This window comes from Lithobates pipiens, unplaced genomic scaffold (assembly GCF_037356315.1).
Source record: "Lithobates pipiens isolate NorthernLeopardFrog02 unplaced genomic scaffold, aLitPip1_a1.2 Scaffold_16, whole genome shotgun sequence".
Taxonomy (NCBI): domain Eukaryota; kingdom Metazoa; phylum Chordata; class Amphibia; order Anura; family Ranidae; genus Lithobates; species Lithobates pipiens.
The window spans coordinates 476,966,511-476,985,026 of NW_027507748.1; the positions used below are offsets into that span (position 1 = coordinate 476,966,511).

The 18,516-nt window shown below is 43.7% G+C and overlaps 1 protein-coding gene across 9 annotated transcripts in view; it reads left to right on the top strand.

The window, feature by feature from the left end:
• The window catches only part of DOCK9 (dedicator of cytokinesis 9), a 446,969-nt gene that overhangs the window by 51,571 nt on the left and 376,882 nt on the right, over positions 1–18,516 (top strand). For 2 of the 9 annotated variants that reach the window (XM_077482979.1, XM_077482980.1), the window contains exon 1: positions 16,437–16,933. The exons of 4 other annotated variants lie outside the window; for them this stretch is intronic. In XM_077482979.1, coding sequence (XP_077339105.1) covers positions 16,775–16,933 — 159 coding nt within the window. In that variant the 5' untranslated portion in view covers positions 16,437–16,774. Of the gene's footprint in view, positions 1–16,436; positions 16,934–18,516 lie in introns of those variants that run through there. 3 more of the 9 variants (XM_077482975.1, XM_077482981.1, XM_077482976.1) reach the window with 2 other exon arrangements.

The window sequence follows — 18,516 nt, forward strand, 5'->3', positions numbered from 1 at the left end:
CTAGTAAAAAGGCTTGATTTTAATCAACCCGATTTGAATCAAACATTTTTAAAGATCAGCTGTCATCTCTGTCCCACTGTTGACTCACTGACTGTCCCTTTGATTTTAAGGCCCCTTTCACACTTTTTTCGCTGCTGCGATTTTGATGCACTTTTTGCCACAATTTCATAGAATGCCTTTGTAAACTTGAGGTCTATGGACCTTAACTCGCATTAAAGTTGGAACAAAGTAGTACAGGGACTACTTTGAAGTCGGTGCGACTTGAAGTTGCACAGATAGGAATGGTACTCATTGTAAATCATGGGGTACAACTTGTCATGTGACTTTGCTGTGCTGAGTTGCAGAACAAGTCACAGAAGTGTGAAAGGGACCTTAATGGGGCAGCTGGTGATGCGGCAGTGATGCAAGGGGAGTTTCGTGGCGGCAGCAGGTGAGTGGATGCCCGCTAACAGGTGCTGCCACGATGGATCTGAAATAACAGGTGCTCTTTAAATGTAAGAACTTATTCTTGCTGGTAGTTCATATCTTTAATATTTGCTAACAAAATGAAGGTTTCCTATTTAGAGTAATAAGCTGTCAGGTTAGTGAAACAGCGCTATCGGAACCGATTCAATCATACAGTTTGTAATGTACGTAGATTTTCAAAACAATGAGATAAAGGAGTATTGCTGTACTTTGTTTTATCACATGGTTACTGTGAAATTGTGTGACTGCATCAATGAAGTGCATGTTCTCTCAGCTTGCAGAGCTTGGATTCATTGAATGAGTTAACCAGTAATGTAACTATTATAGAATATACAGCCTCATGCTACATAACGAAGCTCCATTTAATGCTGAATAAACAAAATTATTGATGTATCTTAAATGGAAAACTATCTTTAGATTTTTACTCCAAAAGCATTTTATTAAAATGTGATTAAAAATCTAAAAAATCTATGATTTTTATCCACCCTGATTGTAAATACATTGCTGTGTGTGAGCTCCCAAAATAGCATAAAAAAATGCATGTATATGCATTTATAGTGTTACTCCATTGAAATCTATGGGGCACAAAATCGCACTACATTACACCAAAGTAGCAGCGGCACCCTCTTCAGGTCACATTTCCTAGCGTTGCTCATTGATGTGATTTCCATTGTCATGCCATTCTGTGTGACTGAAGTCACATCGGATATTGGGCTAGTGTGAATGGGGCCTAAATGATCTGTTATTATAAAGCAGGCCATACATTTATGTAAATTTCTTTCCTTCAACCACACATTGAAGCAAAGAAAAATCATTTGATTCCCCCCTTAAAGTTGAATCCCTCCCGTTGCGCTGTTGTGTTCTGACAGAGGAAGGTTTCCCGGCCATCGTAAATGATCAATTCCAGCAGCTATAGCCACTGGCGGTCATTGAGGGAAAAAAGACAAGCCGGTTGTACAGAAGTCGATCAATCAACTTCAGTACACTCAGCCTGCTTATAGATGGATTGAAATTCTTCCAGTTCCTGCTGAACTGGACAGATTTCTATCAGTCAGGCCAGTTTAAGTCTGTTCTGTGATGGGGGGGAAAAACTTGTTCATTCACAGATGTGGATTCAAAGGCATAGATGAATGAAAAGACTGCCTTTTTCACACATAAAATGTGTCTTGTAAACTCGCAGCACTACAGACTAGATAATATTGGATAAACCTTACTACAATTATCTTTTTTACTGAGAAACCTCAAAACCTTTTGTGAACATTTTATTGATTTTTCTTGGTGCCATTGAAAATGGCTTTGTAAGCCCTCCGTGGTACCTGTGCCTTTTGGTTCTAGACCCCTGTGCTAGAGGTATGTACAGGAGCTTGTTGGCTCTCAGACACTATCGGTGTATTTGCCCTTTGATTTAATTTAAAGCAGTATTTTTTGTATTATAAGAATCTGCTCTATACAATGGTATCGTTTAACTGAGCTTCCCCTCCTCCCCCCCGCACATTTTTCATGCAACACATTTTCACTGGGCAAAATTGCATGTTTGCTGGCTGTGTTTGGGGTGCCATTAGTTATTGGCACTGTTTTTTGTATGTTTCAGTTATGCACAGAAGCATGCTTCTGTGTGTGTGTGTTCCCAAAACGTGCAGATGTGAATGCAGCTTTATTGTGCACAATTAGCTTCCATAAAGTTGCTTCTATTTTGACACAATGTTGTGCGTTATTTCTTTGCTATGATGTATACTTTTTTTTTTTTTTCATTTAACTTGTCTTATAGTTTATAATTTGTGTAGTTGTATATTAAATTTTGTGATGCTGTATAATAAGCTGTACATCAAACGTAGTCCAGGGCCAGTTCTTTCAGTTTTCCACTAGATGGCGATAGATCTGCATTTAACACATACACAGAACTTGTATTTTAGGCCAAACGGACCAAATTAGAATGTTTCATTTTTAACAAAAATCAGTTTTAATTTTTTTATATAGATTCTTATACTCAATCTCTACGTAAAATAAATAATTTAATACGTGTAGTTTGGCACGAGTGATTGCCTAGCACTTTTCCCCTATACTTCACTTAGGTCCCAAACACAAATGCATTGTGTGACCTATGCTAGTTAGAGGTCTGATATAAGCATGGGGAGAATAAAACTCGGTACATTTTTTTTTTTTTCACTTAAAGTGAAAGAGCAGTAAAAAGTTTGTTTTTGTTTTTACGTGTGTGCCAAAAGCTTTGTTTTTTGGTGCTCATTGATGCTGGTTAGACAGGCATTTTCAAGCAAAGACATAACAATGCCTGTGTGTTTAGGTTCTTTTAATATTTTTTTTTCTTCTTGTTCCTTGTGCTCTTTCACGTGAAGGTAATGGGCTGTTTCCTTTAAAATTTGTTATTTAAAGCTGAACTCTGTAATGGCAGGGATGACTAAGCAAGCGACCCACAGTGATCTCAATACTCCACTCAGTTTCAGCGCTGGATGGTCAGCACTAACAGCTCTGTATGGGATGCATAAAAATAAAGGTTTTACCTAAGCAGCTCAGACATGGGACAGACTGCAATAGGGGCCCTTTATTTTTATTTTATTTTTTTTAATTGTTTTTATTTGTTTTAAAAGAAAAAAGTACAGAACATAGCCTTGGGGCATTCCCGGGGCCCTTTATTTTTAAAGAGCAAATGCATAAAAAAATAGATTTTAACCAGAGATCAGCTTCAAGCTCCATTCACGCTTGTCATACCTATTTGACATCAAAGTTGCATGACGAATTGCTGCCTGTTCTTTTCTATAGAACCTGTTCAAAATGGTGCAACTTAAAGTCGCAGCGACCTTGAAAAGGTGCCTGCACTACTTTGATGTCACTTTTGATGTGACATTGATCCAAAGAGTGTGAAGTTTAGATCAAAGTCGCATTCAAAGTTGCTCTCCAAAGTAGCAATAGAAGTTGTGCGACTTTGTAGTGGCAGAAGTGTGAATGAAGTCCCCTTCTCCCTCTGCTTAAATCGGTAGAAAACCACAGTTTTTAAGAAGAAGAAAAAAAAAAATTCCCTGAAAGGCAATGTCATAATGTGCTAGTGTGCATCGCATAGTAGCACATTGAGAAACTTAGCTTAAAGTGAAGTCCTCCAGCATCGCACTGTCACCACTGAGAGGGCTTCCATCTTCACCCAGTCTTCCTTCCGGGTTTACGGCCTTTGGCTACATGAGTAGCCAGGAGTACAGTGACATCACTCCCATGCATGCTTGCGGGAGCCACCGTATATGGCACGTTATGCCGAACCTTTAGAGCGCATGTGTTGGCGACATCCCTGGCTACATGCACTCTGAATATATCCTAAACGGTGAAAGTTTAGAAGATATTTACAGTACCTACAGGTAAGCTTTATTATAGGCTTGCCTGTAGGTAAAACATGAAAAAGTGGGTTTACTATCACTTTGTTTCACCACTGGTCCTTTTCTGGGTTGACTGACACTCTGCACCATTCAGGCCCCTTGAGTTCAGGGTAACCCAGCCTGTCCCTTGGAGGCGGCATCCCCACAACAATCTTTGCTCACATAGAATGATGGCAGTTATTGCAAACATTGTTGCTGTCTGAAAAATTGAGGACCTTGAGCTCCAGAGAGGAGGCCCTGGGCATCCCACAACAAGTCTGAAGACCTATCCAAAAAGCAAGTAAAAAATCAATAATTCTTGGACGAGGGATGGGTAGGGGTCTCCGGGAGGAGGATTGCTGGGAGGCAGGGTAGGATTGAACCTCTAGCTAAGCTAAAACTAAAATGTAACTTTTAGATATGACTCAAGTGGACTCAATGCCCTTCGTGTAGTTGTAACGAGAGTCCCCACTTCTCCTCTTGGCTAACAGAGCTTTCTTCTGCTGTAATTGAAAATCCATGCAGAATTCAATTTTAAAAGCAAGACCCCCCATATTTTTAGATCTCACTACAAAAATACTGTATGTATTTCAGTCAAAACTTCAGCTTTCCAAAAAAAAAAAAAAAGTTTTCCCTTAAGAGTCTTCTGGCTAGTCCAGTGACCTCACGAGTCCTTTCTTTCTCTTCTCCACCAGTGGTGGTCCTACATATTAGCATTCAGTGCAGAAGTATTGTGAGCCCACACCAGGTGGGATAATACACCAACCACTAGGAGGTGTTCCCATGTATGTCTTAGCTCATTTCAGGTGGGTTGATTTGAAGCTGGCAGTCATTTCTCCTGGAAGACTGGTACCATCTATTGGTGGAATGAATTACTTCAGGGGACAGGGCCTGCTTTCGAATTTGTGCACACTGGGCTTACGTGCGTTTTTACAGGTTGTTGTTTTGTTTTTTGTTCTTTTATTTCCTTTTTCCACCTATAAATGCACCTCTGTTAGCCTGTGTGTCAATGCACACACAAGTGTTTATATGCTTTTAGCAGAGGAGTGTTTTCAGGCAAAACAAACCCCCATCACAGCGTGTTTTAGGAGAGGAGCTTTAAAGCCCTTTCACACTGAGGCTGCCCATACGTTTGCGGTAAAGCGCTGCTCGTTTTAGTGGCAATTTACTGCCACTAGTGGGGTGCTTTTAACCCCAACAAAGGGGTTAAAAACTCCCAAAGTGCTTTTCAGGCACTTTGGAAGTGCTGCCCATTCATTGCAATGGGCAGGGGCATTTTGGGAGCCCTCCCAAAAAATGCTGCTTGCAGGACTTTGTATTGTCCCTCAAGTGCACTGCCCGAATTTGAAAGCACTCATTGCATTGAACGGGGAGCAGTTTCCAGGCGCTATTTCTAGTGCTAAAATGCCTGAAAACTGCCTCAGTGTGAAAGCTGTCTTTGGGCAGTAAAACTCGGAACCAGTCTTAATTTCTTCGACTAAAACTACAATGCCATTTTGTCAAGACTAAATTGAAATTTGACGTCAGAATCAGCACTGGTCTGTAGTACATGTTCATACTTCAATACCATAAATGATAACATATTCGATTTTTCACTCCAGCAGTATCTAATGAGTTTGGGAATTGTAAAGAAATGTTAATGCATTTCAATTTTAGTTGACTAAAATGTACTAGAGATTTTCATTGACTAAATACAACTAAAGCAATTGCAGAAGACTAAAATGAGACTAAATCTAAAATGCCATTTTAGTCCTAAGACTGAAGCCTCGTACACATGGTTCGATTGTTGACAGTGTTGTCCTAAAATCTAACTGTTGATACGCTCCTTTTGTCAATTGTCCAATTTTTGGCCAACAAATTTTGGATGACAGGCTAGTACATTTTTGACGGACAACGGCTTGATGTCTGATTTTCGTATGGTCAGTACACAAATCCGTCACACAAAAGTACAAACATGCGTGATTCAGAATCAGTGCTCACCAAAGGATGGCGCTCAAGAGCTGAAATTCCTTGTAGTACGTTGCTGCATTCGTGTTTGTGGCATGACAGTTGTGTAACGTTAATATGCAAGATAAGTTCCAGGCACACTCCCTTCTGACAAAAATCAGATGCTTGGTGGGCCAGCAATCGTACTGTGTGTACGAGGCTTAACCACTTCCCGACCAGCGCACGACGATGTACGTCGACAGAATGGCACGGGCAGGCATATTGGCGTACAGGTACGTCCAATATTCAATGCCGCCCTGCCATCGGGAACGCGCAGGCGGCGGCACGCTCCCGCGCTGATCGGGACCCCCGTGAGTCTGGTCCCGGGACCCGCGGACTCGATCGCCGCGGGCATCCCTGCGATCGTCTCACGGAGTGGCTGAATGGAGGAAATGCTGTGTAAACAACATTTCTCCATTCTGCCTAGCAACTAGTGACGCTGATCTCTGCTCCATGTGATTGGAGAAGAGATCAGTGTTCACTAAATGAAAGTCCAACCCCCCCACAGTTAGTAACACACCCCTAGGAACACTTAACCCCTACACTGCCACCCACTGGTTAACCCTTTCACTGCCAGTGTCATTTACACAGGAATCACTGCATTTATATAGCAGTGATTACTGTATAAATGACAATGGTCCCAAAAATGTGTCAATGTCCGATGGGTCCCCCACAATGTCGCAGTCACAATAAAAATCGCTGCTCGCCGCCATTACTAGTAAAAAAAAATAATAAAAAATTATTAATAAAAATGCTATAAAACTATCCCTATTTTGTAAACGCTATAACTTTTGCGCAAACCAATCAATAATCGCTTATTACGATTTTTTTTTTTTTTACGAAAAATATGTAGAAGAATACGTATCGGCCTAAACTGAGGGAAAAAAAAATTTTTAAATATATTTTTGGGGGATATTAATTATAACAAAAGTAAAAAATAATGCGTTTTTTTCAAAATTGTCGCTCTATTTTTGTTTATAGCGCAAAAAATAAAAACTGCAGGGGTGATCAAATACCACCAAAAGAAAGCTCTATTTGTGGGAAAAAAAGGACGTCAATTTTGTTTGGGAGCCACGTCGCACGACCGCGCAATTCAGTTAAAGTGATGCAGTGCCGAATCGCAAAAAGTGGTCTGGTCTTTGACCAGCAAAATGGTCCGGTCTGCAAGTGGTTAAGACTAAAACTAAATTGAAATTTGCTGCCAAAATAAACACTGGCCTAAACGCTAGGTTGCTGCTTTTACCATATATTTACACAGTTTTTCTCCTGCCAGGAGAAAAGGCATTCAGAGGAGCAGAGCACATTTTTAGTGTTCAGGACATCACAACTGATGTGTTTACTTCCTCTTAGTTTCCCTGCAAAGGTAAAGCATAATGGGCTACTGTGCACCGCACACAGGAACCAGCTCTGTCCCCTCTTCCACGGAGCGTCCATCTTAACGGGCATCGTGGCTCTGGCGCTGTGATTGGCGGAAGTCGTGGTGATGTCACTCCTGCGCATGCGCGCGGGAGCTGCCACTAACGGCATATCGCCATTAGCCACCAGGGGCGGATCCAGAGTCTAATCTCGGGAGGGGCACTGCTATAAAATATGTTTTTTTGGGGGCAATTTATATGGGAAATGGCTGGTATTTGCGCTTCAATCATTACGGCACCATGGTGGTTATGGTGTCAGGATGATTGAAGCTCATTATTTCTATTAATACATTGTAATATAAAATTAAATGGTTCAACTCACCATAATGCAGAATCAGTGGGAACCCTGAGGATGTCACTTGCCATGTCGCCTGCCACCAAATGTGGATTGTCACTTGCCACGTCATTTGTCACCAAATGCGGATTACTTGCCACGTCACCTGCCACACATTGCGGATTGTCACTTGCCACGTCGCCTGCCACACATTGCGGATTGTCACTTGCCAAGTCACCTGCCACACATTGCGGATTGCCACTTGCCACGTCACCTGCCACACATTGCGGATTGTCACTTGCCACGTCGTCTGCCACACATTGCGGATTGCCACTTGCCACGTCACCTGCCACACATTGCGGATTGTCACTTGCCACATTGCCTGCCACACATTGCGGATTGCCACGTCGCCTGCCACACATTGCGGATTGCCACTTGCCACGTCACCTGCCACACATTGCGGATTGTCACTTGCCACGTTGCCTGCCACACATTGCGGATTGCCACTTGCCACGTCACCTGCCACACATTGCGGATTGTCACTTGCCACATTGCCTGCCACACATTGCGGATTGCCACGTCACCTGCCACACATTGCGGATTGCCACTTGCCACGTCACCTGCCACACATTGCGGATTGCCACTTCTCGCGTAGCCTGCCACACATTGCGGATTGTCACTTGCCACGTCACCTGCCACACATTGCGGATTGCCACTTGCCACGTAGTCTGCCACACATTGCGGATTGCCACTTGCCACGTAGTCTGCCACACATTGCGGATTGCCACTTGCCACGTAGCCTGCCACACATTGCGGATTGCCACTTGCCACGTCACCTGCCACACATTGCGGATTGTCACTTGCCACGTTGCCTGCCACACATTGCGGATTGCCACTTGCCACGTAGCCTGCCACACATTGCGGATTGCCACTTGCCACGTCACCTGCCACACATTGCGGATTGTCACTTGCCACGTTGCCTGCCACACATTGCGGATTGCCACTTGCCACGTCACCTGCCACACATTGCGGATTGTCACTTGCCACGTTGCCTGCCACACATTGCGGATTGTCACTTGCCACGTCGCCTGCCACCAGATGCGGATTGCCACGTAGCCTGCCACACATTGCGGATTGCCACTTGCCACGTAGCCTGCCACACATTGCGGATTGCCACTTGCCACGTAGCCTGCCACACATTGCGGATTGCCACTTGCCACGTCACCTGCCACACATTGCGGATTGTCACTTCTCACGTAGCCTGCCACACATTGCGGATTGCCACTTCTCACGTAGCCTGCCACACATTGCGGATTGTCACTTCTCACGTAGCCTGCCACACATTGCTGATTGTCACTTGCCACGTAGTCTGCCACACATTGTGGATTGCCACTTGCCACGTAGTCTGCCACACATTGTGGATTGCCACTTGCCACGTAGCCTGCCACACATTGCGGATTGTCACGTACTGTGTCACTTTTCTGCAATCTCTCTGCTGCACACAGCTTCCTACACAGTGAGGGCGGAACTGGAGGGATGCAGGGCAGTGAGAGATGATGTCATCTTCCCTGCTCCCCTGCCTGCTGGCTTCCTAATTGGCCAGCAGCCCTCCTAAGCCGCCCATCTGCCCCCCCCTCACCGTCCACTCAGCGCGGGTACCCGCGGAACCGGCCGCGATTGGACCCGCGGAACCGGCCGCGATTGGACCCGCGGAACCGGCCGCGATTGGACCCGCGGAACCAGCCTGCCGGTATTCTCGGGCGGGGGGCAATTGCCCCCCCTGGATCCGCCCCTGTTAGCCGCACGCATGCTCAATGCGCCTGCCCACGCCGTAAACAGCGGTGCCTGTCTTTTAGCAAATATCTCCTAAACAGTGTAGGTTTAGTAGATATTTCATGGACCTACAGTTAAGCCTTGGGGGTGCTTTAGCACACCCAAGCACCCACCGAGTGCCACCCCTGGATGCGGGACAATGCTTAGCTGATCGGGATTGTGGGACATACCTCTGAATCCGGGGCTGTCCCGCAGAACCCAGCACTGTTGGGAATTATGCCTGTGTCCAAATATATATGGACTGAACTGTACATGCATACATAAAAATCAAAGTATTCAGTATTCACTGTATTCCTCCACGTTTATCTTTTAATGCTAGATTGGGAAGGGTTTATAAAATAAACAAGGCAGGTAAAAAAGAAATGACATTTTAAGTAATTTTTCCTGGCTATAATGGATATAAAAAAAATAATGGTAGACGTTAGTTTGGAATTTTTTGGTTCTGTGAATGTGATGTTTACACTAGAGGAAGACTTTTATGGGAAATCTTTTATGCTAAGATTATTGCAAAGTGCACTGTTGAAGTGCAGCATTGCCAGCCACAGAGTGATACTCCTGTACTCTGTTTTTATTAACTGAACCTAAACATCTGCACTACATATCTCTGCTACCAAAACCAACTGTATGGAATTCATCATTTAAATGATGACGATTCCTAGAGGCTGTTAGAAATAAGCAAAGATCAGTAATGTAATCTTTACAGGAGCTTAAGAATGTTTGAGGACAAAGAAAAAGTGCTTTTGAATTTGTGGTAAACATTCTTTACTGTAGGGCAGGGGTCTCAAACTCAATTTACCTGGGGGCCGCTGGAGGTAGATTCTGGGTAAGGCTGGGCCGCATCAAGTTTTCCACAAAAACCTTTAGGGTGGGCACGCACCTGTCTGGTTTATAAAAATAGCACTCCTCCACTCTGCTGTGCCCCCCTGTATATTTCTTGCCCTGTATGCTAATACTGAGCATCAAGGAGGAAGAGACGCCGGATTTTCTCAATGGGCGTCTCCTTCTCCATGTGCCTCAATCCAATCACAGTGAGAGTCACAGCCAGGAAGAAAAAAACTCCTTGTCTGTGACACTCTTTGATGTGATTGGATCACAACACAGCCAGGGAGAAGGAGACGCCCATTGAGAAACCCCTGCGTCTCCTCCTCCCATGCAGGGCCTCCAATGGCAGAACGTCCTGTCGCCTGAACGGGAAAGAGAAGAAAAAAAGTGAGGCGTGGAGAGCGTGACTGACAGGCTGGTACTTGCCTCTCCGTGTCCCTCCCATCGAAGAAGATGAAGTCGCCGCTCTGAACGCACTTGGTGCAGGTCAGCGTCCGGCGGTGTTACACAGCGGGCAGCGCTCCACCGCCACTTACTCCCCCTGGTGAGACGCCGAGGTACTGTACTTGGCGGTGGAGCGCTGCCCGCTGTGTAACATCGCCGGAGGCTGACCTGCACCAAGTGCGTTCAGAGCGGCGACTTCATCTTCTTCAAGTACCGGAGGGAAGGTGGCTAAGTGCTTTTCCAGGCGGGGGGCCGCAAAATATTGTCCCGCGGGCCGCAGTTGGCCCGCGGGCCGCGAGTTTGAGACCCCTGCTGTAGGGTGTACCAGGTAGGGCTTAGGAGTTTTGCACAAAATTTTGCTCTATTTAGTGTCTACATGGTGCCTCTAATTATAGTTTAGTTTATATTTTATAGGGATTTATTTTTTATTTTTGGTGAAGATACTCCATATACTGGATATACTGTATACCTGTATATCATTAGCAACTTTGGCAAGTCTCAAATGTGACCAACTGTGATGCTTTCCAGACCTCGGTTACTGTGTTGGTTAGCTAGAGCATGCTATTAGGTTCCAGAGCCATAGCACAGCCTCTGGTGTGACCCAGTCTGTGAAGGAGTAGGCTTTAAGTAAGCATCTGGACATGGTGAGGCTAGCCTGGAATATGACATTCGGGCACTGGCTCTGCTGTGCTTTACAGGTGCTATACATTATTGGCCACAGATCATTCTCCAGGTCCAGTCCTTGGCACAGCTTCTGTTGTGACACAGTCTACGAGGACTCCTTGTAGTGGGTAAGGTCAGACAGGCCATTTTTTCCCCCTGACAATTTATTATTTTTTTTCCAAAGACGTCTTTCCCATTTTAACCCCAGAAAAAAAAAGAAAATTGTGTATTTTTTTTTTTTTTTTTTTTTTATAATGATAAATACTACATCTGACATGGAATTAAAACTATATAACGTGTGGACCTTGACCGGTTCCCGACCAGCGCACACCGATGTACGTCGGCAAAATGGCACAGGCAGGCATATTGGCGTACAGGTACGTCTAACCTTAATGCCACCCTGCCATGCTGGTCGGGACCCCCATGAGTCCGGTCTCGGGTCCCACGGACTCGATTGCCGCGGGCTTACCCGCGATCGTCTCACGGGGCGGCTCAACAAGCAAATGCCCTTGTAAACAGCATTTCCCCGTTCTGCCTAGCAACTAGTGACGCTGATCTCTGCTCCATGTGATTGGAGCAGAGATCGGTGTTCACTAAATTAAAGCCCAGCCCCCAACAGTTAGTAACGCACCCCTAGGAACACTTAACCCCTACACTGCCACCCACTGGTTAACCCCTTCACTGCCAGTGTCATTTACACAGGAATCACTGCATTTATATAGCTGTGATTGCTGTATAAATGACAGTGGTCCCAAAAATGTCCGATGTGTCTGCCATAATGTCGCAGTCGCAATAAAAATCGCTGATCGCTGCCATTACTAGTTAAAAAAAAAATATATAAAAATGCCAAAAAACTATCCCCTATTTTGTAAACCCTATAACTTTTGCGCAAACCAATCAATATTCACTTATTGCGATTTTTTTTTTTTTTTTTTTTTTTTTTTTTTTTTTTTTACCAAAAATATGTAGAAGAATACGTATCGGCCTAAACTGAGGGAAAAAAATGTTATTTTATATTTTTTTGGGGGATATTTATTATAACAAAAAGTAAAAAATAATGTTTTTTTTTCAAAATTGTCGCTCTATTTTTGTTAGCACAAAAAATAAAAACCGCAGGGATGATCAAATGCCACCAAAAGAAAGCTCTATTTGTGGGAAAAAAGACGTCAATTTTGTTTGGGAGCCACGTCTCACGACCGCGCAATTGTCAGTTAAAGCGACGCAGTTCCAAATCCCCAAAAGTGGTCTGGTCTTTGACCAGCAAAATGGTCTGGGGCTGAAGTGGTTAAAATGGTTGTAAAGGCAGAAGTGTGTGTTTGTTTTTTGTTTTGTTTTTTTATATCTCAATGCATTAAGATAAAAAGCAGCCCCCACAATACTTACCAGAACCACATCTGTCCAGCGATGTACACGAGTGTCTCGGCCATCGGGATTCCCCCTCCTGATTGTCTAAGACACAGCAACAGTGCCATTGGCTGCTGTCAAAGTCAGTTAGCCAATGAGGGAGGGGGAGAGCCATACTGCAGCTCTGTGTCTGAATGGACACATGGAGCTCCAGCTCTGTTCGTGTGCCCCCATAGCAAGCTGCTTGCTGTGGGGTCAATCAACAGGAGGGAGGGGCCAGGAGCACAGAAGAGGCACCTGAGAAGAGGATCTGGGCTACTCTGTGCAAATCCACTGCAACAGAGAAGGTGTGTATATATAATGTGTTTTTGTTTTTATAGAAAAAAAAATAGATTTTACAATCACTTTTTATGAAAGATCTCTGAAACTGTGTACTAAAATTATTGCAAGTTCTCTCAGCAAATCCCGGAATACAGTTTAACACTGTACTTCTCAATGCAGTTCTCAAACGAGAAACCTGCATTTCTGCCACTAGGGGACACTGCATGGGAAAGGCTCTAGTTGAGTTTGCTGTTGGGTGATTGTTGGAAATGCAGTAGTTGATAGTTTTTGTTCCTTCTTAATTGACATGTAAAAGGGTAGATTTGTTTATTTTTGAGCGTTTAAATGATTTCTCTTGATGTTCTCCACCATCACAGCATAATTTCCTATATTCTGGTCAGTAATTAGTTTTTTCTTTTCCTCCGCTCAGTAAAATAGTGAGACCAACGTCTAGAGTTTTTGGAAACCTTTCCACAGTGCAATTTCTGCTAAGAGTAAAGCTACATTTTGCAGATATTCTTTTCCAGATGCCACAAGGATGACAAAATGCATTTAAAAATACTTTGCGGAATGAGATGAGGACCAAAATTAAAGAGCAAGTAGCTTTTCCATCCAGAATTTTCATTCCAGAAATGCTTTTTCTGCTGCTTCTGGATCATCAGTGTTTCTTCACCAACAGCATCTTTTACAAACCATGGTCTCTCAAATACACAATCCTTTTATAGATAAAATGACACCTGAAAGTCAGGATAACCATCATCAGGCTCTTGCAAGAGCAATATATAATCCCCCCCCCCCCCATGGCTTCAAAATGTGCAGAAATTTTACATCGCTAGCTGCAGCTTTTCAATGCATGAAAGATTATATTGTATTTTTGTTTAGGTGATTTGTACCACAACACACACATCATGATGCAATGTGGAGATTCAAAAATGACTGGCACTGCAATGCGCCTAATATGCATTGCTACCTAATACATGCACGAGTTTTACCCTTTGTTACCACAATGTTTAGGTGTGTTAACCCTAAAGTATAAGCACAATGAATTTTATGTGTTTTATATTCATTGGCAGACAGTTTGTATGTCACAATTATCACCATAGCAGTGTAAAGCTCTCCATACACTATACAATCCCCTTTAGATTTCCCATCTATGTTGTGCAAGGGCTTGCATGATTGGAAAGATTGACGTGGCCTCCTATTATATAGTTTTGGTAAATGTAAAGGAGATCGTATGTAGAGTGTACAATCAAATTGTATAGTGCAGTCAACCAAGGTGCCTTTAGGTCTCTTCAGGAGTGCCTTGGTAAAATGCCTAAAAATTGCCCAAAAATGTTTTACCAGCCAGCAGGTGGATCAAGCCTGCTTTTTTAGTTACAGAGCCACAGATTTTCATTGTGCACCATTATTGCAATCATCTTCCTGCTGCTGGCATCCTAATAACCAATGACATCAATACTTGATAAGCAGGATGTCGAGGGCATGCACAGCATCCTTGTTTTCTCTTTCCCGGTCCCTCTTCATCAGGCCTGGGGTCACATTGGCTGTGTGAGGGAGAGAAACCGAGGCAGAAGAGAAATGTGCAGTACCAGCGTGCAAAGATATAATTGCTTTGGAAGAAGAAGAAAGGATGTTGCTGCGCTACGTAAAATTATTGGTGTCGTTTTACCACTTTAGAATGGAGCGCTTTGACTGAAAAAAGGTTGAGAAACACTGGTATAGTGTATGTCTATTTCAACAAATATCTGACTCTTTTAGGCCCCTTTCACGCGGGTGGCTGTTCTGCCACTGTTAAAAGCATGTTTTGTTATTTTTTGTTCTGAAATTCAGAGAATCTTGGCACAGCGTTCACTTGCAGTTGTACGTTGCGATTAGCTACGTTTAGCTGTGTCTGCATTTAGCTGCGTTTGGAAAGTTCTTGCCATTTCTGATGTGCTTCCTATTGTTTTTCTTTGCTTGTTGCCACTGCTATCTGCAGGAGAAATAGTACACTGCGATTTCCTGCAGTTATGTGAAGATAGCTGCAGTAAATCGTACCTGGACCCAGTCAACTTTTTTTTTTCTATCTGCACAAAACCTCATTAAACAAAACCGTCACTAAACTCAGTGTGTGAATGGGGCCATAGGAAAGCATTGTGTGCATTTAGCTGTGGTAGATAACGTCATCTGTCCGCAGCTAAAAGAACAATTCTATCCGCCCGTGTGAAAGGGGCCTTAGGATTCACACATGGGCACAAAAAACAATGGGCACCAGAAATTGGTGTTCAGCTGCAATGTGCCTGTGCACATTCTGGCATTGAAACCGCTTTGTTCTTGGTGAGGAAATCGGGCAGTTGTATGACATAATAGCCAGGATGCTGGGAAACTGTTGTGGTGGTGGGGCATGAGAACATTCCCTGCATGGAAAGACTATTTGTGATCAGAACAAGACAAGAAGCCTCAACTCTGGCATATAGAATGGCTCATTACAAGCTCTCTGGAGCGGATCCTTAAAGAGGGATTCCACCTACAAAAAAAATAAAAGCCAGCAGCTATAAATACTACAGCTGCTGACTTTTAATAAATAGACACTCACCTGTCCCGGGTTCCAGCGATGCCGAGGCCGATCGATCGCTCGGCCCTCGGCTGCTGCCGTCACCATTCTAGGTGAGGGAATCAGGAAGTGAAGCGAAACGGCTTCACTTCCCGGTTCCCTACTGCGCATGCGCGAGTCGCGCAGCGCAATAGGAATTGTCCGCGCTGTCTCTGGGACCCGTGTGTGTCCCAGCAGACAGCGCGGCAGGACAGGAAGAGGCATAGACTCCCGTGGGAGTCTATGCCCGGAAGTGGGTGTAAATACCTGTCTTTGACAGTTATCTCCCCCCCCCCTCCCCCCTGAAAGGTGCTAATTGTGACACCAGAGGGGGGAGGGTTCCGATCAGCGGAAGTTCCAATTAACAGAACATCATGGAATTTTCTTTTTTTCTTTTCTTTTTTTCTTTCTTGCATCAATCAATATTCTATATATAACTGCATATTTGATGAAAATAAAGTCAGCTGTTTGTAGCCCTGATACAGAGTTTGCTTTCCCCAGAACTGCACAGTCACCAAGCCGTACTACACTTTGCATGACAATACTGACTTAATCAGGAGTGATTTTTGGGCAGATGGAAAGTTCCGGCCTGTCTTGTCATGGGTTGAAAGAAGCAGAACTAAAGCAAGATTGCTTCTGTCAGTCTGATGCTCCCAAGTGACTTGCTGTCAGAAAACCATTTCCAGAGCAGGCACATCATTCCTATGGTCGCCCTTTAAGGCATATTGTGTTGCCATAGTGACAGTGATGGCTGCATTTTTCCCTTCCCCTAGCAAGCTGTTTGTCTCTCCCCTGTTAAAATCCATAATGAAGTATTAAACATCAAATGGTAAATTTGGGTCAGGAGAAGCCTTTGCGTGTGCTCGATCGCAAGGCTTTCTGGGAGAGAAGCATGTCTGTTAGCTGCTTCCCCATCCTCTGTGCCTTGCAGCAGCAGTAAACTGCATCCTTTTTTTTTTCCTGCTTTTTATTTCGGGCATTACCCAAGGCTGTTTTAAGAAGAGCCGAGAGAATTGATCATATGTAATTGGATGCTTTGTCATCTTTTAATTCTAATATTTTTATATTTTTGTGGTGCCTGAGATATTATTTTTTTTTTTCTGCTTCCTCCATCCTCCCTTGGTGCTGCGCTTAGTCAATGCGTGAGAAATCCTCGCTGTGCGTAGAGTAGGCTTCTGGTGAGAAGGGATGCAGATGAAGGCTGTCAGAGTAAGTGAGGGGAAGGCACGCTGCAAATGGAGCCAGGGATGCTAGAGATGTACACTGGAAAAGGCTGGGAATGGGTTGCACTACTAGTGTAATCCTTTTCAAAAGCATTTGCACAGTACTAGAGAGGAACTGTGCTTATATCTGCAAACAGCAAGGAGAAAACAATGCTATCGAATATACAGTACAGAGCTTATCAAGAGAAGATTCTGGCTTCACGCATTCATCACTGGTAAGTTTGGTGCCTTATTGCAGTATATACCTTTTACTAAGATGAGTTTTTCACATGATAGCATATAATAATTCATTAGTCTCTGTTTAAATGCCATTTACTCTGCATGGTAGTGTTCTGCACATCAGTTGATGAAATACTACATATGGTGGAATAAGCTCAATTAGACTTACATATGCACTGAAAAGACTGTGCTATGATTTGTGTGGTTATAAATTTGTGACTGTTACGTCCTGCCAACATCTTTCCTTATTTCTTTTTGAAATATATATATATATTTTTTTATCATGTAAGCTAATTTGTGTGCGCAGTATTCAGCTCTTGGCATTTATAAATGACCATATTTCACCTGGGCCAGTCTAGTAATGTTGGTCATCTATATGTGTTAGATCCAACTGTCACATGTCTGCTAGAGTCCTGTGGTACTCCGGGGCTATATTTTTTGTTGTCATGGACATTTTATATGAATGAGGATTGTATTAATGCTGTGGTGGTGAGCTCTGCTGTTCACCGAGAAGAAATGGGGAGCATGGCTAGGTGTGTCAGAATGTCAGTAAGCCAAAAGGAAGTGACTCTTAATAGGAGGATTGCTAAGAGTCCATTCACTTAAAATTGATTGATCAGGGTTTGGTCAGCTGGTTGAACTACTATTGGATCTCTCCAGGACTCTAAAGGCAAAAACGCCCCAGGCGTACCGCTATCTATGCTGCAAACATTAGGAAAATGTCTCGCTCTCCATGTGGAATTTTTTCCTACATATTAAATTAGAGTAAAAGCAGTGAGAATGAAGACACCGGGTGTTCCCATGGAGAGGTTTTGCAGGGTGAGTTCTGTAGGAAAGGTAAGCCAATGGGAAATCAAGCCACCAGCATCCACCCATAGCTGATGGATTGGTTTTGGTCTTTTTCACTTTTTATCATGCAGTTAAAGAGGACGTAAACCCTGATGGATTTTACTTCCTCTTAGTCTCCCTGCAAAGGTAAAGCATAATGGGCTACTATGCATTGCATAGTAGCCCATTATGTGTCACTTACCTGACACAGGAGCCAGCAATGTCACCCCTTGTAGTCCGGAGCGTCCATCTTCTTTTGGGTATCGCTGCTCCGGCCACTCACAGCACCGGAGCAGCGATGACTTCACTCCAGCGCATGCGCACTGGAGCCGCCACTAACGGCATATTGCCGTTGGCAGCGGCATGCCGCTAATGGCTATGGTGTGCCTGCGCGCCACTGTCTTCGGTGCATGCGCCGTAGACAGCTGTGCCTGTCTTTGTAAATATCTCCTAAATCGTGTAGGTTTAGGAAATATTTCTTGGACCTACAGATAAGCCTTAATCTAGGCTTACCTGTAGGTCAAAGTGGTTTGTAAGGGTTTACAACCACTTTAAAGTAATTGAATATCACCCTGTAAAACCCAGAAATAAAAGGCAAAACCTGTTTTTAAGATATATAAAAAATTTTTTTTTTTATTTTTTTCCCTCTTTTTATAAGAGATTCAATTCCCTCTGTTCTCAGCTGCATAAGAGCTGGGGGAGGAGAAGCTGCAGTACACTGATCTTCCCAGTAAAAGGCTGTGGGGGTGGG